General features: G+C 45.9%; 1 protein-coding gene and 1 non-coding gene across 5 annotated transcripts in view; both read right to left on the bottom strand.

The window, feature by feature from the left end:
- The window catches only part of LOC119164969 (uncharacterized), a 507,466-nt gene that overhangs the window by 45,278 nt on the left and 437,326 nt on the right, over positions 1 to 24,862 (bottom strand). For all 4 annotated transcript variants that reach the window (XM_075873424.1, XM_075873425.1, XM_075873426.1 and 1 more), the window contains 2 exons: positions 21,758 to 21,821; positions 11,727 to 11,807 (listed from right to left, as the gene is read on the bottom strand). In XM_075873424.1, coding sequence (XP_075729539.1) covers positions 11,727 to 11,807; positions 21,758 to 21,821 — 145 coding nt within the window. The remainder of the gene's footprint in view (positions 1 to 11,726; positions 11,808 to 21,757; positions 21,822 to 24,862) is intronic.
- TRNAG-GCC (transfer RNA glycine (anticodon GCC)) lies at positions 6,559 to 6,631 on the bottom strand. The gene has a single exon. It is a non-coding gene; the product is annotated as a tRNA-Gly (tRNA).

Here is a 24,862-nt window from a genome sequence, read left to right as displayed (position 1 = left end):
CGACGCGTGCCTGCCTAGCATGGCTGTAACACCGCGCTCACCACTGACGCTCACCCCGAGGAAAATGCCGCCAGCCAACAGGGGCGACACGTCGCGCGTTGCGTTTCGCTTCAGTAGAGCCGTGTCGTTCGATAACTCTTTCACATGCCGCGAGTACGCAACCTTCGTCCAACTTCTGCGAACAATCAGCGATGCTCCTCTGGCTGTCACACCGCTTTCTCCGACTCCGCTCTCACCGAACTGCTAAATCTACTATAAATGTCTGTTTAGTCTCTGAGCACGGATTTGTGTCATTGGATAGCAGAGGTACAATCAAGCGTCAACGTGGCTGCATCCCCGTTAAACACCAAAAGACATTACGCAAGCTTTCTTACATCAGCGTGCAGTAAACATTAATATACATTGGTAAGAACAAGTTTTACTTTCGCGCTATAACACATACCTATGACGGAGGTATCAACTGTGTTTTTAGGGGGCGAAGCTCCTTAAGGCGTGGGTCGTGCGTCTCCTGTATGTACTAGCCACCTCTCGTTTTTGCCCTTGGAATGTCCGCGGGATAGCGGTACTTGTATTAGATGGATACATGATGAAAAGATGCGAGATGGCGGCACTTGGAGCGTTCACTAGGTGGACGGGCGGAAATACGGACAAACGGACGGACGAACGGACGGACAGACAGATGACAGACCACAGACACACACACACACACATACGGACGGACGGACTGATGGACAAGCAAAGGAACGGGCGGACATAGATACATACCGACAGACAGACAGACAGACAGACAGACAGACAGACAGACAGACAGACAGACAGACAGACAGACAGACAGACAGACAGACAGACAGACAGACATGAACGGACGGACGGACGCGGCCAGCGGATTATTCACGGTTTGCTGATAAAACCCTTCGACGCTTCGCCCCACTCATCATCATTCACTCCGAGGATATGCCATGATGTAAAAAAAATTATATTGTCTTGACTTCCAGAAAACCGGAAGTGCTGCACCAGAAGTGCTTGGATGAGGAACGAGTGTCACTCGACATAACGTACTAGGGTCCAATAATGGTTTAGTGACTCTCAACCAGCGACACTAACAATTGTCCGGGATCAAAAACAAAGCAGTCTCTGCCGCACCAACACCATACGCGTGGCGAAGCACGCTTTACAGGCAAACAACTACGGGCGCAGAGACGTTATTTCAGCTAACCGATAACGCGGAAGAGATTAGACTACAAATGATTCTAAATTAAAAAAACAAATGACATTAATTTGTTCAGTCAAAGCGAGTCAGACCACAATCAACCGCACTTTAATGTTAGCCATGTAGCACGGTCGCCAGTGAATAGCAATAATGCGTGTTCTTATTTCTACCTCAATAACGTAACGACTATTACTCAATGAAAAAAAAAAAAAAAAACATTGAAGGAACGTAGGGCGATGACCACAAAAGCCCGTTAAAATTACACATATTCATTTCCCAACATAACATAGCTAGAAGATGAAATCAAAGGAGTGTTGGTAACTTGGGGCACAAGGTTTTTTTTTTTTTCGGTGAGAGGATGACAAGAAGATAATAAATAGGGCCGCTATAAACTTAGAAGGAAACGAAGTTAACCATATGGTACGGATTCAATTCAGACGAAAGTAAGGCGTGAGAGAAAGGCACAAAAAGATAGACAACAGTTGACTTCTCACCGACTTTAGACCCGAAATCACTAAACTTTAAAACACGACTCTCGTAATAGTCTCATCACTTTTACTAGCTGAAGTCCGCGGTGGCAGTTCTCACGTTGTGAACATAACGCCAATATTCGCACGTGCTAATGATGAATATATATATATATATATATATATATATATATATATATATATATATATATATATATATATATATATATATATATATATATATATATATATATATATAATTTTCTCTACTCTTTTGAGTGTAAATTTGTTGGACACTCGACAGTATCTACATAGAGTTTTTTCTTTGTTGTCTTGCTAGCGCTAGGTAAGATCCCCATTCGGCCTAAGTCCTTAAATAGGGCTGCAGTCTACGTAAATAAATAGAACAAATAAACGAACTACGCAACCCACCACTGAAGACATTAGCGAAACGGGTGAACGGCAAAAGGCACACTTACTCTGGGAAAGTTATTAATTTCGCATTTGCGCAGCGCCTGCTCTTGAGTGCGAAGTACCAGTACTTGTTCGGGAAAGGCAAGTGGCGAAACGACGGGGAAAAAAAAAATCTCCAAACACACATCAGAGTCATGAAAAGCCCACTAATTCTCCAAGACATGATAGTTAAACACTACTTCTAACTTAACTAGGATACAGTCAGTGTAACAAGCGACAAGAAAGCGAGTACCACATATTCCACCTTCTCAGAACAAAAAGTGCTGAAATAAAATGAAATAGCTAGGCCAAACTATGAGTATAGCAAGCCACACTACCTCAAGGAAACAGCGGGTACACCATGTACGAGCTTCTAAGAACATAAGCGCGCAAACAAAACAGCGATTTTCCACCCACCCTTTCACCCTGCGGGGAAACTTTGCAAACTAAACTTCCCTAACGCGACTGTCAGCTCAGCGGCTACCGTCACGTGCGTTCACTCAATCCTGACAAGCCGACTTCTATTATCTTAGCTGTTCTTTTTGTTTCTTTCTCTTCTTTTTTTTCAGGCATCGTTAGGAGAGTGGGGAGGCAGTGTTCTGGCTAAGCATATCGCACGCGCATAGTTTTGTTGCCTGGGGCGCGTAGTATGGCGGTAAGTGCTTTTACGCAGCGTACTCGCATTCCTCTGGGCCACTAATTGAAGCCTCGAAGGGCGAAAAGAGGCACAGAAAGTCATCGCGCAACCACGTCGATGCACGTTGAAAAAAAAAAAAGATAACATAGGCCAAGCGGGTGTCAGTGTGGCAGTGGAGGAGCATGAAGGAAAAACATGAACAGCGAGCGCTAGTGAACGTCTCCCGTGGCGCGCGGGGCACGCGCCCCACGTTATGCCTCGTACGCGTCGTTAACGTTAAGCGCGCGTTGTATACAAGGGGTGGCGTCGAAGGCACGCCTTTTTATGAGCGCCGCGCAACACCACCGCTAATGGAGTCGATCTCCCCGGTGCCAGTGCCTCCGCGATCACTCCCCCCACCCCACCCTTTCATACTTCCCAGTGAAACCAAAACAGTGTCCAGCCTAGAGCTGGATACTGTAGAACCAGTAGGAAAAGTAAAAAAAAAATAATGCAGACGATTTTCCTGAGCGGTATTGTGAAGATGAGCGAAGGGCTGACAGGGGCGAGATATTGGTACACGTGCATTATGTTATTGCATATTTATTGTAGCGAACAGCTAACAGTAGTCAACGGTAGGCTAGTGCTGGTATAACGTGGGTATGTACTGCACGTCTTTACATACACCATAAATTTCTCACAAAAAAATCATCCCTTTCACAACCGGAAAAATGAGAGCACGCAAAGTTTGGCGGGCGCGGGACCGACCAACTGACCGGGAGGGTGATGACTTGACGAATATGAGTGATATGAGTGGCTGTTCATGACTTGAATAATGTTACAATCCCGACACGTACGTCATCAAACCTTTCTCGCTAAACGAGTGGCACTTAACGCGGGCGGGTATGTTCCACAGGTGACTGACAGTCTGCAAGATAAGGGAGCGTGAGGGACCGTCGCTCCCCTTCTCTAAGCCGGGCAAAGTACGCGTAGGAGATTAGAGCGGGTGCCGCCACGCGATGTGGCGACACACGCTCATTGCGCCATCTTGCAGGTAATGCTGAAAACACAATTCCACCCCGAGATAAATGGCTCGTTGAAAGTCTAGTCTACCCAGAAACGGCGAGGACAAACGTGGCAGAGCCATCCATACTATGCTGGCTCAGGTTTAATATTCTAGCTCATGGTCACAGAAACGTTTTTGCAAAGAAGTTTACGTACATAAGAACGAGGCAAGACTTAACCGTAAAATATTTCATGTCACTTTGTATTACACTCCGCAAACAACCACTGCGAATCTCGAGAACGCAATCCATCTGAGGTAGATCGGAAGCCTTTACTTTCCATGATTCCAATGGGGGTACAAGCGCCACTGAAGTAGTCTGCGTAAACACTAGCGCCAGATTCCACTCTAGGCATTATGACATGAATATATACAGCGTGTGAAAGCTCTCGAGTGACATTTCGCAGTATCGTCCAAAAAACCTCACAGGGTAGCTGTGAATTCATTTAAAACACACCGAAGGCGAAAACGATCTTATTTCGATCTTATTTTACCTCTAAGGCAACGTACTCATCCTACCTCGCCACTCTTTGAAAGCTTCCTGCCTTTAACGCGATTTTGCCCCGCCTCCGAGGTCATAGGCACCTCACCTGATTTCGCATGGCCTTTGTGATCGGACCACCTCTGACCAAGTAACCGTGCGATGCGACGGCGTCATCTTGTCACGTTATGTCAAGTGACCTCACCGTGACATCATTTAGAGACGTAATCTCGTGATGATTATTCTTTGCATCGCCCGTCTTCAACGCCACGGAACGCAGGCCGCCGACGGTGAAGTTTCGCATCCGATTAGGTCTCTGAGGATTTCGCCTCAATAAGGCCTGTCGCGACCTACGCCCTATAGCGCAAGCTGATGAAACCTACTCCTCATCGCAGAATATAAGACTCCTTACACGAACACGATAGGCGAGCGATATTCGAACTCAGAGACAGCGGGGCTTACTAATCACGATCACCATCATTTATTTATTTATTTATTTATTTATTTATTTATTTATTTATTTATTCAGGTTACCACTAAAGGCCCTCTAGAAGAGGGTATTATCATAGGGGGGGCCAATACAACATGGTTTACAGAAAGATACAGTGCAACCTGACAACCGCAACAAAGCGCAAACCATGAATACGGGCAGCAATTGCATGGCGTTATACAATAGTTAAAAAACGAAAGAAAACAAAACAACAAAAGCAAAAAATATTTAGTTAGTCACCGTAGTGCGCATGAGCTCTGAAAACTTTACCGAGTCTTTCTCGGTGGCAATATGTGCAGGCAAACTGTTCCACTCATGAATAGTGTGCGGGATGAATGACTGAGCGAAACGAAGTGTGCGAGATAGCGGCCATCATATTCTCCCAAGCGAAAATCTTTAAACCACCGTCGAGTATGCGGGCTTACATAGGGGCACATTACGCTCGGGTTTTCGAAGGAAAGTGCAAATGAATTCAATAACACGAACGCGTCGCTTTGAACAAACACACGTGCCGAGTTTCGTTTGAAGTTCCCAGCGTCGAGAGCACGGCGAGCCCACCGAGCTGAAAAAGCGGTGCATGACGAAACGTGGCGATATAAGCATGGTGCCTGTCTAAAGAGAAACGAAACCTCGCTCCACTCGCAAGACGAAATTAACGCAATTAGTTAACAAAATTATTTAATTAAAGTAATATAATTATTTAATTGATTAAAGTAATTAATTAATTGATTAATTAAGATTAACGAAATCAGTTGGACGAGCACAAAACGTCGCATCACAACGTTTGCACGGTAAATATACGATGAAGAAAACGAAAAAAAAAACACACATCGTGAAAGAGATCAGAATTCAGGGTGACAAAGGTAAACTATAGCCGAACTGAACCAAGGACACAGAACGTTCGGACAGTCGAAACGTATACGCTGCGGTAGAAACATACAACAAACGTAAATTGTCCAACGCCGATATTAACTATGTTTGTGATTCGCTAAACATAGTTGAATGCAACGGGTAATTCAATGTCTTATTCATACCACGACTGACTCGAACAAACTTTCCGATTTTAATCACAGTTAATACAATATTTCTGGGCTTTTACGTCTACAAACCACTATGCGATTAGAAGAAACACCGTAGTAGTTAGCTTCGAAAGTTTTGACCAACTTGTGTTGTTGAGCGTGCGCCTAAATCTACGTATACAGCAGAACAACGTATAGCTCGGCTAGTGTGGGCTTGCTAACAGACATATTTGTAGCGCTCAGGCACAATCGCAAAAGCAAGAAACACAGAACGACAGTACAGCAGCTAAATAGACGGACCTCCGCGCTTCACCTGCATCGAAACGGAGCCACCGCGCCCAGGAATGGAATCCGCGCCCTTTGGTTCAACAGTATTAATAGTATTAATATTAATATTTAAAAAAATACCTACGGTTTTTCATTCCAAAACCACGATACTGTTATGAAGGACACCGCAGTGGACGGCTCTGAATAGTTCATTCACTCGGCGTTTTTTAACGCGCACTGACATCCAACAGTGCACGGGCTTCTACCAGTTAACATCCACTAAAATGTGGCCGCCGCGGCCAGGATGCGGTTCGCCACCTTCGGTTCAGCAGTGGAGCCTCGTAACCCCGTAACCACCACATCATTACGAGAGGCGCGGTAGTGGAGGGCTTCGGAAATTTCGAAGACCTTGGGCTGTTTAACGAGCATCTAAAATCCAAGCACACGGGTCTCGACAACTTTCACCCCCCCCCCTCCCATCGAAAATGCGGCTGCCACGGGCGGGATTCGATCCCGCTACCTACGGGTCGGCAGCCCGGTGCCTTATCCACTAGACTACCGTGGCTGGTAGCACCAACGGAATGTAAGAACGTCAAATTATCGGTCACTTCGATAAAAAGCAGAGATTGGCCTATGATAAACGGCTGGTTGCCAATTAGCCAACAACCAAAAGAGCAGAAATAATTGAAAAAAAAAGTCACAGCTTTGCCGGAAAGGCGAAGCAATGAACGCGATAGCAACAAATTGAAAGGTCACACGCAAAATGGAAAGAAAATTGATAGATGCCCCGCGTTCCTCACGCACGAATGACACAGAAAACGTACTCGCAAGTATGAATACACGCGAATAAGCGTCTCATTTGTTACTTTGCTGTGTCTGAAAAGCGCGCGCTTATCGCAAACGGAGACTGCAATGATCGCAGTGACCTTTGTGCACCCGGTAACTACAGCAGAGTCGTTCCCGGTAAAGCCCGAGGCCAGCCATGGCGTACGACCTTGCCCGCCTCGCCGCCGCGAGATAAGGGCGCGCGAGGGAGCGTCGCTCCCCTTCTCTAAGCCGGCCAAAGTACGCGTAGGAGATTAGAGCGGGCGCCGCCGCGCGATGTGGCGACACGCGCTCATTACGACGTCTTGCAGGTAATGCTGAAAACACAACTCCACCCCGAGATGCTCGTGAGCAGCGGTAAGTGGTAGATATAAGTAGCTTGCCGTTTGCATGGTGAACGATGTGCTCCGGGGTGGCTCAGTGGTTGACGCCTCGCTTTCACACCACAGAGGTCCCACATTCGATTCCGCACACCGGAGTGTTTTTGTTTTTTTTTCTTTCTTGTGTTTTCACATATATAGATACGTATACATATACGGTGCATGACATCGACGCCAGCGGCAAAATCCAGCCGAGAGAGTCCATATAATTGCTATCGCAATTAAACGGCACACGGAAATACACAATTAACCGACGCACTATCTGGGGGGGGGGGGCATATCTTTGCGCTGGCAGGCGCCGCGTCAGTCTGCTTTCGCACCTGCAACGCGACCGACGCTCGTGAGGCAAAGCATTTCAAAGGCGAAGTATGGGTTGTGCGTCCACGATGTATGTAGTAGTAGTAGTAGTAGTAGTAGTAGTAGTAGTAGTAGTAGTAGTAGTAGTAGTAGTAGTAACAGTAGTAGTAGTAACAGTAGTAGTAGTAGTAATGGTTGTAGTAGTAGCAGTAATAGTAATGGTGGTAGTATTAGTAGTAGTCGTAATGGTTGTAGTAGAAGCAGTAATAGTAATGGTGGTAGTAATAGTAGTAGTAGTAGTAGTAGTAGTAATAACACGGGCCTGTAACATTTTGCCAGCGTCAAAATGCGATCCAGCCTTATCGTAAGTCACCGTGTTAGATCAAAAGTAAGCTCTACGGTTAGCGCTGTGCGCTCAAGCTTATCAGAACGTTCTACAGTAATCGCGAATGCTCCTAGGCATTGCGGCACGGCTTGAGCAAGGCCGTGGTTGCACGTGCATACGGTCGGCTACGAAAAGAGAGGAAAAAAACAGAAAATAAGCATTTGAGGCAGTGTCAGCACCAGCCCTACGCAACACACCTGTGCATTTCACAAAATCGCGACTAAAGCGCCATATTTGTCAGAATCAGAAAACAAATTTAAGGGAAAAGAAAAGGAACCAACCCTATAAAAATCAGCGATGCGAAAAATAGCATACGACAGCCGAACGAGGCAGACAGGTAGGAGACGAAGGGTGGTTTCAAGCGTGTAGACAAGACGAGTGTAAAGTTAAACGATATAACGCATCGAAATTCCAGAAAACTGCGATTGTATGTGGTGATTCACAATCAGAGACGGTAGGCGCACACACAGAAAATAAAAGAAAAACAAAAGGCGACACAAACGTAGTTTTGTGTTGTCCCGACGTCTCTCTTTTGTCCGTGGTTCCACGGCTACCGTTCTCGAGCATGAAATTGAAATGCATATACCAAACAGGAGGAAATTTTAATAAATCCACAGCCGAGAAACGAAAGACCTTCAAAGAAAAAGCCAAAAACGAGACCAAACTGCGGCGAGCAGGCGAACGCCTATAGAAAGCGTGAAATTCAATCGACACCGAAACGTATGGCCGAAATGTGAACTGAAACGTAGCGCGCCTGAACACATACGCCACGAAAACGGAAGGAGAGCAGTAAAAATAAGTCCAAGCTGGGAAAACGGGTTGAAAATTTCAAAAAACCATACGAGAGATGCGAAAATTCCTGAACACAAAACAGACGTTTTAAGGCGTGCGGTAGCCTTTTGAGAATGTATGGATTGCAAATTTCACACAGAAATGCCCATGGTCGTTAAAGTGTACGGCTTTTCTTTGCTCATAAAAAAAAACATCATTTCCAAACAAAAATGCTGAAACGAATGCGTGCAATGCGCTGACTTTCAAAAAGAATTCGTGAACAATCTGTAAACAGAAAAAAAAGTCGCTCCAAGCCACGCAGTTTGTGTTTGTGTGTTTCTTTTTTCTATCTTTTTTCTTCATATACCTTATTTTCTACGGTGCCTGTAAGAATAAGAAACGCGACTCGGGAAACTGACAGCGCTGTTGGTTGTCGAAGGCGTTCTCAGAAACGTAACCTACGATTTCGGCGATTTGAGCACGATTGAGGTACTTTCTTTTCGGCGTAAGCACCTCCCCTCGAAAATCTGAGACATTTTAAAAGAGTAAACGATGACAAACTAGAATAGCGTGCCAATGAAGCAAGGGACACAAGTGATACGCGAGCGAATTTTGTTGTGTGTTTGTGTCTGAGTTAGAGTGGCATAGCCTTCTCTCATTCGAGGTTTGTTCTGGTTCCTTTTTTTTTTCTTTCGTCGAGGAAACTTCGCATTAGACGTTATCTACACTCGCGTTCTTTACTGCACTTTTGACGAAACAAAATGCTCCGAACTTTAGGTTTGCGTGACGCTTCTTGCTTGATCAAAGTAAACGGGAAGTATAGAATAAAGAACGTCACAGACGGGTCAAGCCGGAAACGGTGTACAAATCATTTTATGAACCGTTTACTATAGTTGGGCCAAAAGAAGGCGACAAGTTCATAATTCTCTTTTTTATTTCGTTTTTGCTGTTCCATTTGTACAAAGACCCATTCTTTTGCTTACAGTTACCAGAAGGCTTGTTGTTGTTCTTTTTTTGTCTTCTTAGGCAGCGTCAATGTTTTTATAGTGGAGCCGAGATACGCCACGCTGTACCGGATCTCAGTGGCTTTCTAGCGACGCGCCCTGATTGCGCCATCTCGCTGGTACTGCTTAAAACACGATAGTCGCCCCGAGGTGTATGTCAATCACCAGCGGTAACTGGTAGATATAAATAGCTTGCCATTTCGACGCGTAGGGAGGTGCCTTTTCGTGGCTCAGTGGCTAACGCTACGCACTCACAACCAAGAGGTCGGACGTTCGATTCCGCGCACCGGAGTCTTTTTTTTTTCTGGATTATTTTTTCGTTCTTGCGTTTTCATACATATAGATACGTTTACACATACGGTGAATGACGCCGGCGGATAAATACAGCCGAGAATGTCCACATAATTGCTATCGCAATAAAAAAAAAGTTATCTTCACGAACGGCGTCCTCAACCTACAGTCGTCTGCCGCACACGCGTTGCGACCTACATACATTCCTCTCGATACGGCGATTCCACAGCACGTTTCGCGCAGACAGGCAGCGGCCCTTCCGCGCAATAGGCCACGGATGGATTCTGTTCAAAACAGCCATTTCGAACGTCTATCCCTCGCACCCCCCCCCCCCCCCTGACTCGGCAGCGAAGTGCGAGAAAATAACCTTTTAGCATGATTTTTCTAGGCTTTTACTTATTTCGATGGTGTGATTTATGACGCGTTATGCGTGTATAGAGAGAAAAGGGGAAAGAAAATTTCCCTCGGGTCACCAACAAACGTGGCGAAGCTTTCTACGTTACACAAGCTCTATAAATCTGGACACCTTGGACACCTCATACTTATTTATGTATTTATTTATTTATTTATGTATTTATTTATTGCCACTATACGCCACTTTATCTGTATCTCTCTTTCATGTTTTTTTTTTGTCGCTCACATTTCCAAATCACCGTAACGAAGCTCATGAAATGTTAGGCAAGATTTAGGAACTGCAATATCATACGTCATCTTTTAAAGTGCTAACGTTGCTTTTTTTTTTAAGTGACATCAAGATGCCATTTCTTTATGATCATTTTCTGTTTGTTTTTCTGTGTGTCTGAACTCGTAACTCTGAAACTCGTAAGGCCGTCTAGTATTTTAAAATGTGCACTGAAACAAGCACATACGTCATGCGCCAATGGCATTATTAGTTTTTGAGGAGAGACACCTTCAAAGAGTTCCCTATCACCACTCCCCATTTTTTTCCTTTCGTAATACCGCCGTACTCATGAAGTGTCATTGTTCATTAATCTTGAGAAACCTTAGTTCCATGCTGAGTTTTACGTATATATTCTCTGTGACAAGCGGCAATTTTTACGCCAAGAGTCCTTTTTTTGTTTTTTTTCTCCAATTCAGCCTCCCCGTTTACAACCTTCCTCGTCGGCACGCGTCACTGCGCTTATTTAGCAACACCGGCTTGAATCTTCCAGTCTATCCATCACTTGTGTACTGGTTTCTCTTCACCTATGAAATATTTCTTTAGGTTGTCGTTTATGGCGTCTATTTAACTGAAAAATTGATTATCTCGCTTATTAAATAAAGGACTTTCAGAGCGATTCGAAATTGTAAAATGGCAGAGATATTCAAAATTTTCTTGTACAAAAAATAACATTTTGAATATCTCTTGGAACCTTCGAGGCAAAGAAAGATTTGACCACAAAGAGCACAGAATAACTACAGCCCACCTATTTTTGCTTTGATAGACACATTTTATATAGCAGTTCCCGTTTTTCAAAGTCCCATTACTCATTGGTTTATTTTGCGCTTGAAACGCAGCTTTTAGACCTGAGATAAATGTAATGGAATGTTCCTTAAAAATTACTAAATGACCTTGAAGCGAAATTAGTGAGAGTAGCAAAACTCGAATTGAGGGGCAAATGGAGGACGGAATATGGCATGAAGAGCACACGTATCAGTCGATTTCGGAAGAGTGTTTCATCAAATCAATCAATCAATCGGTCTCACCTTGCAGGAGGTTGTACTCCGACTGACTCAGTGTCGCCGGTCGCTTCAGGGCGGCTTGCGTCGCATCCTCCTCACTGCATTCTGCGCAAGTCAAAGAAAAAGCAAAAAAAAACGAAAAAAGATGAACAACGAATAATTTAATCACATCGCAAATTTTACAAAAGCACTTGGAAATCACCGTTCAGAGAAACTAACCGATCCTTGAATGTCATGGGATATTTAGTCTCAAAAAATAATACTTACATCAAATTTGTATATACAGTCCTGGTCAAAAGTTTTCCGGTCAAGATTCCATAGAAATACATGCCTGAAAACTTTTGACAACACCCCCCCCCCCCTCCCTAGGACTTCCTTGTCTTCCTTTGTGTGGTATTCTTTTCTCCTGTTATTTCAGGTGCTGTATTGTTTCTCTGGCGATTCTTTCTTCTATATTTTATAACTTTATGTTGTTGCACCTTACCAAAGTGCCTTCATCGAACTTCTCGATTCAGGGGATAATGTTTCAGGCTGGTGTGCTCAGCTTTAGGTGCACGTTAAGGAGTCTGAGATGGTCGAATCGGAACCCTCCTCAATAGCATCTCCATTAAGCATATCGTGGTTTCGGAATATTAAACTCCATCAATTATTATTGTTAAACAAACCAACATCCTCTAAAGGTAAAACAAACATCAATGACGCGCACTGTATCTTCTTGCGCGGCGCATGTCTTTAAGGCTTCGGGCACTGCTTTTTGTTGCCCACATTAAAGGGACCAACGTCTGGCCAGAAAGTGTGATTAGATCCTCTTGAAGAAATGAAGAGACCACGAAATATAGGGACAGATTCCAACATTCCGCTCACGTTATCACTAGGCTTTATATTTTTAGGTCGAGCTTAACCGCAACAAAACCCGTTATCTCGCGCCGCATAGCGGAAGGCCCTTGAAAGTTGGTAAGGGAACTGATAACTCTGCTGTAAGTATATAGTCGCGTAGTCCGATGCTGCCATGCGCGCCGGTCTTCAATATTAGAGTATGTATACTATTATCCAACACCGCTAAAGTCAGCGCAGCTCACAGTGTAAACGAAGTTTTCACGGTGGGACGCGGCGCTGCAGTCGCGGCCGCCAGTGGAACAAGCCAAGCAGTGGCGCGTGCGCATGGGGCAAACGCGTGCCAAGAAAACGACCGCATTCGAACACTAACCGTTCTCGCACTCCCTGTCCGCAGCATGTGAACATATGGCTGCGAATTCACTGCAGATAGAAAAAATTCTCGCTACCGATGTTTCGCGGCGCTTGCTGCTTTGCCATTCCGTGATTAGACTCGCTAACCTGTGAGTTTTACGATGCACTAAAGAAAAAAAAGCACCGTAAAAACGGGTTGTTGGTGCCTCTAAAAAGTACATTCCATAGCGGATCACGGCTTCTCTGTCGGGTCCCCGCGTTTAGTTACCACCAGGTGTGCTAGCGACGACGTTGACTCAAGTACCGTTCCTATTGTGAGTGTGAGTGATTTTAAATGAAAAGAAGAGAAACGTGAGCCCCGTGACTGTCTCTCAGGGGGAGGACCCTCAACAGTAGCTCACGAGGTGTGGGGGTAAAGGAGGGATTAAAAGGATAGGATTAAAAGGCAAAGAGATAGAGAGCAAGGAGAGAGCGAGGCGCAGCGAACGACAGAAAACGACGGAAGTAAAGAGGTGATAGGAAAGATGGACCCGGTCGCAGGAGTCCGAGGACGGTGCACCACTCGGGGAGAGCTCTTGTCGGTGTCAGGAGATGGCGCAGGACAAGCCCAGTCGGCCAGAGCTGCGCTGTCGTCGGAGATCGCGGGGGCACAACCGGTCGGCACGAAGTCCAGCGAGTGAGTTCGTTCCTATTGCTAATAAACCAGTCGTGAGTTCGAGCTAGTGTTGTTTCCGTCTGGTCTTCGTCGGCGTGTGGTGTCGCGCAGTGAACGGCAAATCAGTACACACTCGCCCAACTTCGGTTCTCAGCCATAACAAAAGTTCAACAGAGCGAGTAAGGGATGGGGAGATGAAGAGATGTTGACAAAGAGGTAAGGTAGGTAATAAACCGAACCGACTTGTTACTATTCCTAAGGAAATGACATAAGGGAGAGTAAAGGGTACACTGAGAGTAGGACAATGCACGAAACAATCACTGAGTCGATACGCGAGCGTGAAACGAAAGCAGTCAACATAACAGACTTAAGGCGTATCTGCGCGCTTCGCTGGCAAATGTCGTCAAAAGACGACAGTTTTCTGTCTGGAGAGAGGGACAACAAAACGTTGATTTGACGTTCTGCGCGAGAAAATTCGTGAATAGGCACTGCCTGAGATATGGACGCCATCTAACAGTAATGTGAAGAAACGAAGTTTTTCTAAAGCGCAAGGTCACTGGTAGGTGGTAGCACCATGTAGTTTTAGTGCAGCGTAGAAAACACCCGTTTTTTCAGTCAGTGCATTGTGTTGCCAGCACTGCGTAATAAGCACTGCGGTATTTATAATTACGTATTGATGCATTTCAGAAATAAAGTAACACACTCCTTAATGCTCCTGTATTGATGTTACGCCCAAAAATGCGTAATTTGTTTTTACTGACAATTTTCACTCGTATATGCGCAGCCATGAGGTCAAGATCGGTGGCCGTTCAGCAAGGGGTTAAACTTTCACTCTGGTGGCTGAATCGAAAGAAAGAAAAGAGCAGGACAGACACACAGATAGACCGAAATTTCTGCGTCGAAGTATTCCACGAAAGACTATCGTCTTCAAAAGAGGGCCTCCGCTTTCTGCTCGTCTTAGCCAAAAGCATAAGGTGTAGTCTTCGCTGAACAGTCCATTTCCGATGGAGGCGGAAATGTTGTAGGCCCGTGTGCTCAGATTTGGGTGCACGTTAAAGAACCCCAGGTGGTCTAAATTTCCGGAGCCCTCCACTACGGCGTCTCTCATAATCATATAGTGGTTTTGGAACGTTAAACCCCACATATCAATCAATCATCACTGAACAGTCGTATTTCTTGGCCAGATACGCCAAGAAGGCTAAGAGGCAAAATAGCAGCATTCTCAGAGCTTCAAAAGTTTGCAACCGTCGCAGCATTTCTGTGCATTTTTCTGACGTAGGGGAATTGAGTAATGATCTCAACCAAGGTGGGCCTTGCAAGGTTGAAGAGGTAATTCAAGGCGATGGGTAGTAGGTCATATCCTACAGCACGTCACAGTGGCTTCCCCGCGAACCTCGCTAATCCGACGTGAAGCCGTGCGCCCCCGAACTATCGACTCTCAAAGGAAACACGTCGGAGACGTTCCAGCAACGACTTGACGTACAAAATGGATCTCTTTCCCTAAACTTAGTTCCCGAGGGGAGTTCTTATAGGTTCCTGGAGTGTTTTCTCCGTTTTAACTGCCACGCTGTGTAGAGGTTTAAGTGCATTTACCTCAGCCATTCTATTTCCACAATTTTTGCGGAATGTTTTTTTTTTATTTCCCCTTTCCAAGTCGTGTGTGGTTTGTCCACCGTTTTACTTTTCTCGAACGTTCGGTAAGTTCATTACCTCAAAGAACGTGGGTCGGCGGCGACTTGGAAGGGTGTCGGGACGAATATTCTTATCCCTGAAGTGCGGCAGAATACATAAAAATATGAACGAGAGGAAAGCAGCCTTAGTTACAGGTGAAAAAAAAAGTAAGAAAAAGTACTCCTATAAGCTACGATCAGGCGACTGCAACAGCCGCCAAGTTTCTTCACTAGCATACGCTGGAACCTGAAACAACATGAAAGAAAGTTGAAACACGTGGGAAAACTGATGCATTATGACGTAGAGCCGGAATCAAATAAGCTCGCAAAGTCCCTTACATATTTGCTTCAGACGACTCGACAGCATTTTACCGTGAACTTGCATATGCAGCACAGGAAGCACTAAAGACACGGCACGCAAGTAGGCATGTGACGTGGTATTTATTATTATCGTATCTGTTTGTATTTCGGTGACATCTCCAAGAAACAGCAAAAGTAGTACATACCAAGTATAAAGTCAGAAACTGTTTAGTCGGACATTTTGAGAGCCCATCGACAACTTTCTCATCGAAATTTGTTTTGCCCAGCTTGCTTGATTTAAAACTCGCTTTGCTGATCTATCGTAATTAAGCAGAACACGAAAGATAACAAGACTCAATCCATACAACGGTCGCGTCGTCATAAGGTGCATAGCCATATTTCTAAACTCTCGGTACAGTTAGCTGGAGCATCTTGTAGAGTCAGAAACAGCGCGAAAACGTCGACGGTGTTCGAATAGAACGTGTGTAAGAGCGTCTGAATGATCAGAGACATTGTCAAGCTTTCGAAACTAAGTTTTCCGAAGGAACCGTCGTCTTTGATTCATAGCTGTTCCATTCTGCAGTTGAGTTCACGTATAGTCCCACATCACACGCTGGTGTATAAAAGGTTTCAGCCACACTTTGAAGTTTAACGGTTGCACATAGCAAGGACGCAGTAAGTGGGCACTATACGCCTACATGATTTACGCAGAATGAGTGAACGAGCTCTTTACGAGGTTGCAGACGTCTTAGTGCTTCCCCTTCAACCCAAAAAAGAAGAGAAGATTTCACTGACAGATTCATCCTGTTTCCTGTCTGATCTTTCACTCTTCATCTTCCCTGGCTATCGTGTATCGATTCTCCAGCGCCTTTTTTTTTTGCTTTCATTTTACCATCCTCCGATTCTATGCCAGTCCTTTTTTTTTTTCCTCTATCTCTCCTTACGACCTCCCTCTCGCATCTTCATTGAGCGTGGTGCAAATAGACGAGCTGGAAAGGTCACGCGGCTATAAGAATGTGGGAGGCCCGTCTCGCCGCCGGATGACGTCATCAGATGACGTAATTCGGACGCGTTTAACGCGCTTTGTGGCATTTATTCGCGGGGCCAACTGCTATTGTTGCAGCCCTGATATAGAATTCGAAAAGGACAGCGCGGCGGCGATGTACTCGGGATTCAGCTGGGAGTTGGGCGGAACAATGGGGACGCAATAGACCGAGATTAAATGTTTTTCGAGCGCTAGCGAAGAGCTAAAAGGGTTAGGGCAACAAAAAAAAATGCCCAGAACTGTACAGCGGCGTTAAGAAGTAACAATATTATATCGGCAGCGATAACAATCTTGCCCTGACATGCTGCCCCTGCCCAAAGTTATTGTAGCAATTTACGTCCGTTAGCAAAGTGTGCCTAGTGAATACGACAGGCTACGCATGTAACAGTAAACATATCAACGAAATAAATGATAAAGAGTGGGCGAAGCAATAGAATAATCCGGTGTTACCATCATGAAGAATCCACTAGAACGGCGCTGTTGTAGTGCCTTCTCTAACCGTGTGTCTTGTATGAATCTCCCGCTGTTCGTCCCTCCTATAAACCACGAATCACCCGTGACATTGACCACTCACGCATGTACGTGTCACAAGGTAGTGTACAGTTACATACAAGGTTTACTGGTCACAACTGGTACGTTGTGTTGAGTTGCGAATTTCGCTTTGCCTTCATTATTACTGTGTTGTGGTATCGCATCTAGCCCGAAGCTGGCAAGAACGAGTCCTGGTGGTCGTTGGTTCTTTCCAGTCCTGGTAAATACATCGTAGTATGCAGCATATCAATCGAGAGGTCCTACACTGCAGAAACCAGTCGCTGTCTGTGATTGTTATCGTCATCACGGCTACGGCGCACGCCAGCGCAGCCTATAAGGACCATTCTCGACCCTAGAAAAGCTTCGACCCTAAAACACTGACAAGACTACGGCATCATTGAACTGAGACTGTCTTGCCACTGCGGTTATGCAGAAGTTACGGTGGTGCGCTGCTGACCACACGGTCGCGGGTTCGATTCCGGCAGCGGAAGTCGTATTTTGGTGGAAGCGGAGGGCTAGAGGCTGGTCTGCTTACCATTGGGAGGACGATAAAGGACTCCAGCAGTTCGCAATTCCGCCCGTGGAGCTTGCATTTCACTGGAGGCGAGATGTTTGAGGCCCATGTATCGCGTGATGCACGCTAAAGTGCATCAAAATTTCCAAAATGCCTCACTACACCATACCCCGTGATCATATCGTACTTCTTTCACGCAGAAGCCCAGACATCTATACTGAAAACAAAGACTGGCGATTGGGCTTCGTACGAGAACCCCAGCAAAGACCAGGCGAATGTGTCACCCGTCACAGAGATGGTTGTAATCTTCGGATAGGTCTGTACTCAGTTTGGACTTTCGCTGCAGTTTCAAGCGACAGACATAATCTAGGGCGTCGGCAGGGGGGTGCAAAAGGGGTTCCGCCCCTCAAGCTTCACCAGCACATGCCCTCGCCCAAGCTTCACAAGTGCTTTTCCCTCCCCCGCCGCGATGCGACAATGGTCTGCACCCCACAAGAAAAAAAATCATGCCGACGACCATGGTCTCTAATGCCAGGGAATTAAGTCGCGAGAGTCTAGGGAACACAGTCCCTACACTAATGACCGAAAGCAGACGGAAGAGGCAGTGTTCTCCGAATTTGTTAAATGTCGGGCTTGAATCGACACGCCTCGTGGAGGATGAAATCACCTTAATGGCGGCGCTTCTTGAGTCGGCTTCAGTTTACACAGAGCTCCAGATGAAAAGATCGCCTCTTCGAGGAGCATTTTTGCAAGTGTGTATTTATGCGGCATGCATAAGATTCAAGACGAAATATTTGGCTTTTAAATTTGATGCCGCACCTTATTAGCATATCACAGCGTAGCATTCGCATATATCGTTCTCGATTCCATTCTTTCCAAGGCCTCCGCGAGCTCTATGCTTGTTTTTTCTTCCTTTTTTTTCGCGAAAGCAGATTTTCAGCAACGCCATCAAAGTGAACGTCGGCAGTCATGCCTTATGCATTTAGCCGGCGCCTTTAACGTAGGTTCGTTTCGAAGCGCCGCCAAAGCGGACTGGCGAAAAGAAATTCATGGTAAATTCAAAACTGCGGTGTTTGCGTTTCCGATTTAGCCAGCCGTACATCGACGACTACAGACAGGCTTTATGCGGGCATGCGGGTAATGCGTTATGGCTATGCGCTATCCCAAAAAGGGAGCGTTCATCTGAAGCAAATGAAATACGAAACTACGTCAAAAGAACGAAAACGTTTGCGAGGCCATGGCGAGACGGGCTGATTTCCCGCCCACTTCCAGCCTCTGAAACTTATGCGAAAACAGACGTTAGGAGACATGCTCATTTGCGATGCGATGAAAACCGCTAATGTTCTTCTGAACAGCAGACAAGTACGTGCGAATTAAATGCAGTATGTTATATGACGCGTCGCAGTAATAATGTAACTATGCAGCCGTTTTACGTGCCACAAACAACCACGATATGAATATGAGTGACGCCGTAATGTGGCGTACTCCGCGGAATACATTTGACCAGATGCGGTTTTTCGTTAACGTGCGCCTATAGAGGTAAGCTTAAAGAGCGTTTTTTAGGGGCGAAGCTCCTTACGCCGTGGGTCGTATGTCTCGTGTCATCGTAGTCATCGTAGTAGTCTGTTTCATTGCATTGCATGTCAATAACAACTGTGTCACAGCGTATCCACGGAGCGAATGATGATGAGCTGGGCGAAGCGTCCGTCCGTCCGTCCATGCGTCCGTTGTCAAGGGACTCGAGGTCGATAATAGGTACAGCGGGGTTTTTATTCTTTTTTTAGGGTAGCTGGCCCCCCGCCATCGTCCACATAGCCTATCTTCGACAGTGAGAGAATTCGTTAAGAGAGGTAGAACGAAGGTTTGTTTACATGATAGTTGAAAGATGGAACTGTACAGAAATTCAGCTATGCACAAAGATTCAGCGCACGATTCAGCGATTATTTACAAAATGTCTTCGGCTTTTACAGCCCGCCATTTCCTTACACGGAGGTCCGAAAAAGGCAGTGACCACTCTTGCCACAAATCAGGTGACGACGTCTATGTGGTACACCCACCAGAAAGAGTGCAGAATTCGAACCACACGGCTGGGTGAAACAGTCCAATAGTAGCACAACGAAACACTCGAAACACCCGTAGCACACAACAAAACACCCGGCCTCCGCCTTGAAGGCACCGCAGGGCGAAGAGGTAGAGTCCGGAGAGGAAAAGCTGAGCTCCTCCGGGGAGATGGCCGCTAACACGAACGTCAGCAGCGGTCCATGGCTGCTTTCAGCTACAGGCTTCCAAAACTCTCTCTAACATGGCAGTCCAAACACTCGATGCCTGAGAACGAATTCTTCGACGTCTTCCCAGGCTTCTGGAGTGACGGTGCTTTTGTGACAATTTCGCGTCGGCGACGACAGCCGAGTCGAGAGGTTGACTCCATGAGAACTTCCACACTGGCACCGTCCCACGCTGTTCGAATCCATTCAACAAAAGGGTTGTCCCGCGAAGCTTTCGTTGTGACCCGATCACTACCTGGAACATTTAGGACAGCGTCTTGCCCCGATAAGGTTCACTGGGCACCGATGGGGTTGAAAGCATCCTAGCAGACCGGCTTACGCACAATGGCATTTGCCCAGACGAATTTCCGGGCCAAACGTAACACCGTTCGTCCATCTCTCCGTCCACCCGTGCATCCGTTCTTGCGTCCGTTCATCAGTCCATTCATGCGTCCGTTTATCCGTCCGCTTCGCCATACTCGTCATAATTAATCTCGGGGATGTGCTGTCATTTTTTCTCACTTTTCTTCTCCCCATTGAAACACGCTAGGGATAAACAAGGAGATTTAAGAAAAAAACCTCCTTGGGAATCAAACCCGCTCTTTGTTCACATGTGTTTCGTTTTCTACATATGCTGTAGTCGCCGGAAGGTGGTTCATAAACGGAGGGGCATTGTGCGTTATTAAGCTGGTTCACCCCTAACCAATCCGTAAAATAGTTCACAGAAACACCCAAATGATGTCTTCCAAAGTGCGCCCGCCACACGCACATTTGTATGCGCCGTTTCTTTATAAACTAACGCCCTCTCGATCGCGGGCTCATCGGCGATTAGCCATCTCTAATATGGCAATCAGATCTGCCTATCAAGGTCACATGTTATTTCCGCTGCCTTTCATGGTTGCAGTCTGATGTGTAATGCTGCACTGTCGTTGTTGCCAGCGCACAGGATTGCTGATCTAGTTCACCAAAAGCTACGCTAGTGGAACCTGATATTATACAAACCGATTTCACATTCAGGTGGTCACTGACATATGTCCCTCTCCTTTTCTCTCTTAACGTGGCTGCTTTGACAGTGCGGAAGTATTGCCACTTTGTTCATGGCGATTCTTCATTCTGGCAACAAATTTCCAAGGCGAAATTGGTGGCAAGTTAAAAGTGGCAACTCATTGCCAGAGTGAAGTTGCTGGTAACTCAAATTGGCAACTCATTGCCCGAACGAAGTTGCTGGATACTCAAATTGGCAACTCATTGCCCGAACGAAGTTTCTGACAACCCAAAGAGGCAACTCATTGCCCGAACGAAGTTCGTGGCAACTCAATCTGGCAATTCATTGTCCGAGAAAAGTTGCGGGCAACTCATTGTGGACTTGTAGCGAGAGCAGAAGGACGTGCAGGATCTCACCACTTTATTCTATATACAGGGCCAGAACGGAGCGGCGGCGCTTGATAGCCTCCGAACCGCCAGGCGCGAGTACCCGTTCTAATTTGACTAGTACGCGGCTCGAGCTGTCAGCATGGATGCGATGTGATGTAGTAAGAAATTGTGATGATGATGCGTGTTAATGAAGATGACGCCACAAACGCAATGCCCAAGCGAGGTTGCTGGACACTCAAATTGGCAACTCGTTGCCCGAGCGAAGTTGCTGGAAACTCGGAATCAACACTCAGTGCCAGAGCGAAGCATTGTAGCTTTTAATAAGCTCGGCTCGTTCAAAAGGGGAATGTCTCGCTTTGGCAATGCTTCACTACGGCAATAATAAAGGAGGCAATATTAGCACGACAGCTTTCGACGAGCTAAGCAAGTCCAAAGCGCTGAGAACTGTATGAATTTCATCTACGTTAAACATGCACTTACTGCAGAAAAATCCTAAACAAAGAAGAATACTCACCGACAACTTTCACGTGGACCACGCCGTTGGCGTCGGTCTCCAGAACCACCGTGGAACCAGGTTCCTGCATTGCGCAAAAAGAAGAAATGAAAACGAAATATATCAGCGTGTTTACGCAACACTGAAAAAATTGCACTGACAGCATAGAATCAAGCGCGACAACTGTAAAGCTATACTGCAACTTGATTGATTGATTGATTGATTGATCGATTGATTGATTGATTGAGTGAGTGAGTGATTGATTGATTGATTGATTGATTGATTGATTGATTGATTGATTGATTGATTGATTGATTGATTGACTGATTGATTGATTGATATGTGGGGTTTAATGTCCCAAAACCATTATGAGATTATGAGAGACGCCATAGTAGAGGGCTGCGAAAATTCTGACCACCTGGGTTTCTTTCATTGATATGTGGCGTTTAATGTCCCAAAACCACCATATAATTATGAGAGGCGCCACAGTGGAGGGCTCCGGGAATTTCTATCACCTGGGGTTCTTTAACGTGCACCCAAATCTGAGCACAAGGGCCTACAATATTTCCACCTCCATCGTAAATGCAGAGCCTGGATTCGATCCCGCGACCTGCGGGTCAGCAGCCGAGTACCTTATCCACTAGACCACCGCGGCGGGGATACTGCAACTTTAAGTAGGGGAAATTGACAAGCACTCACTGGTGGCACAAAGCAACGACAACACAGAGACGAATTCCTCATAAAAGAACTTTGTTCGTGGGCGAGAAATTTGTCCTGGTTTTGGTCGCGAGTTTGATTCCCACACCATTACAAATTTTTCAGCTGGTTGAAAATAAATTTCCAAATATAAGCATAACATGAACCGGGAGGTTTGCGCTGAAAATATTTATGAACATTAAGCAAAAATACAAGAAAAAAAACATGCCGACAAGAAAAATAATGCACCGCCGGGAACACCTAGCTGTTTCAAAGCGGTTCAAAAAGCAGACAGCGTTTATTCAATCGAGGCAAGGATTACATCATTAACTAATGAATGCGACCGACGATAAACATTTCAGGGAGACAGAACACATGCTCCGTCAATTAGTTCAGCGTGCAAATCGCAAGTGCAACAAGGCGCGAGACGAGAAAACAAAACGAAAAGCCACCGCTTTATGGAGGCATGGTGGGGAAGGAAGCGGGGTTTGGAAAGATTTTAAGGGCCTGCGTAGGCACGAGCTCACACCAGGAGCCGATTCGCGCAAAGCAACTAAAAATAACAATATTATAAATAAGCTGCACATACTGAACACCAGGAACGCCATCACGTGAGAGCTTATTGCCTGCCATTGCAGTTAATAGCAAAAAATATATATAAATAAAGGCCGCCGTCAAAACGATCGGTTGCAAACATGCGAGCCATTTTAGAGGAGCGCCCGCCCCGAGAGTGGAGCGCGCATTTTTACGCACGGCTCTGAAAGTAATATTTGTATAATCTGCAGATCTCAGGAATATGGGAACTTTTCTTTCTTTTTTTCCAATAACGTGCTTATCTTTCCCTGCTTTTACGAACGTTTAAGAATTCACGTACGCTCCCAAACGAGCGTATCGACATTTTAAAACTTTCGACTAAGCTACAGTCAACGCATGCGCACAGCAAACATATAACTATATTTTAGTCGCATTGACGTAACGGAGATGTGAGTTACGGCCGGTTGACGTTATAGCAGCAAGCATGCCTCGCCGTTTGACGTTCTCAGGGAGTTGTTATGGTGGCTGTTTCCTTCACGCTCGTCAGCCGTTCTTCGCCGTTCGAAAAATGGGTCCGAGACCCATTCTTGCACCGCTTGTCGTTTGCCGGAGAGTGACGTAGCCAATCAGCGAACGGCGGAGCGACATGACTGAGCCGCGTCGTCTGCTTTCGCCTCTCCGCATCGTCTGCGTCTGCCGCGGGACAGTTCCAGCTCCTTGCATCCTTGCTCCGCGGTTTTCACCCTATGTCGTACGTGTTGTTCCCAGACTACGTTCTAGCAGTGAATAGAACATTTTAGCTTGTCTGGTATTTAGAAAAAAATGGCAGCATATCCACGGAGTAAATGATGGAGAATGGGGCGAAGCATTCGTCCGTCCATTCGTTCTTGCTTCCGTCCGTTCATGCGTCCTTCTGTGTGACCGTCCATCCGCCCGTCCATGCGTGCGTCTGTTCGTGCGTCCGCACGTGCATCTGTGCATCCATTCCTGCGTTCGTCCATGCATCCGCTCCTGCGTCCGTCCATGCGTTCATCCATCCGTGCAGCCATCCGTGCGTCCGTTCATGCATCTGTCTGTGTGTCCGTTCGTCCACCTATTCAACACTTCGAGTACCACCATCTCGCATCTTTTCATGATATATTCCTCATATAGGAGCACCGCCATGCAGCGGACATTCCAAAGACTGAACGAGAGGAGGCACACGCACACTTTCTTACGGCTAGCGCTTCGTGTCTACTTCCCACCTTTAACCACCTCGAGTTCATGGTATATACTAGTTCACCGTATTCATGGCACTGTGGCCAAACTCTCGCTAAACCATTCTAAAACCAAGGAGGTTACGCCCAGCAAGTATAACGTAGCAACCCTTTCTTGTCAGATAGTGCTCAATGTACATGCCAATGGCTGCTAAGGGAGAATGAGAGACAGGAGAATTCGGCTTTTAATTAGCGCGCACGCTGCGAATTTTTTTATTGTTTAACAACGCACAGAAGAAATCTCCCACCGGCACCACCTTGGAGATCAAAATGTAATACCTGTGTCACACGGGCGCGCAAAAAGTCTTTTAAGTAAGCGGTCTTTTACGAAGTTGAAAGACTTTTAACAAAGAGGTGTTTGCGGCGCAGATACACGGCAGCAACGATCTCCTTTTAGTGTTTTCGTTCGAAGACGCTAGCGAAAGCGTGGCGCTAGCAGTTAAAAGAGAAGCAATGAAAATTAAACGATGTATTACGATGTACAAATTAAAGAATTGTTGCACTGCTCGTTTCTTCAAATAAATTCAAGAATAAGAGATGAAGAAACACCAATGTGAAAGTTCTTTGCCCTAGAGAAGGAAGCATTCCCTTAACTAGCGACGTGCACAAGTCCGTCTGGCACCACTGTGCTTTTATTTAC

This window comes from Rhipicephalus microplus, chromosome 9 (genome assembly GCF_043290135.1).
Source record: "Rhipicephalus microplus isolate Deutch F79 chromosome 9, USDA_Rmic, whole genome shotgun sequence".
NCBI lineage: Eukaryota > Metazoa > Arthropoda > Arachnida > Ixodida > Ixodidae > Rhipicephalus > Rhipicephalus microplus.
This window is presented reverse-complemented; position numbering and strand designations above follow the sequence as displayed.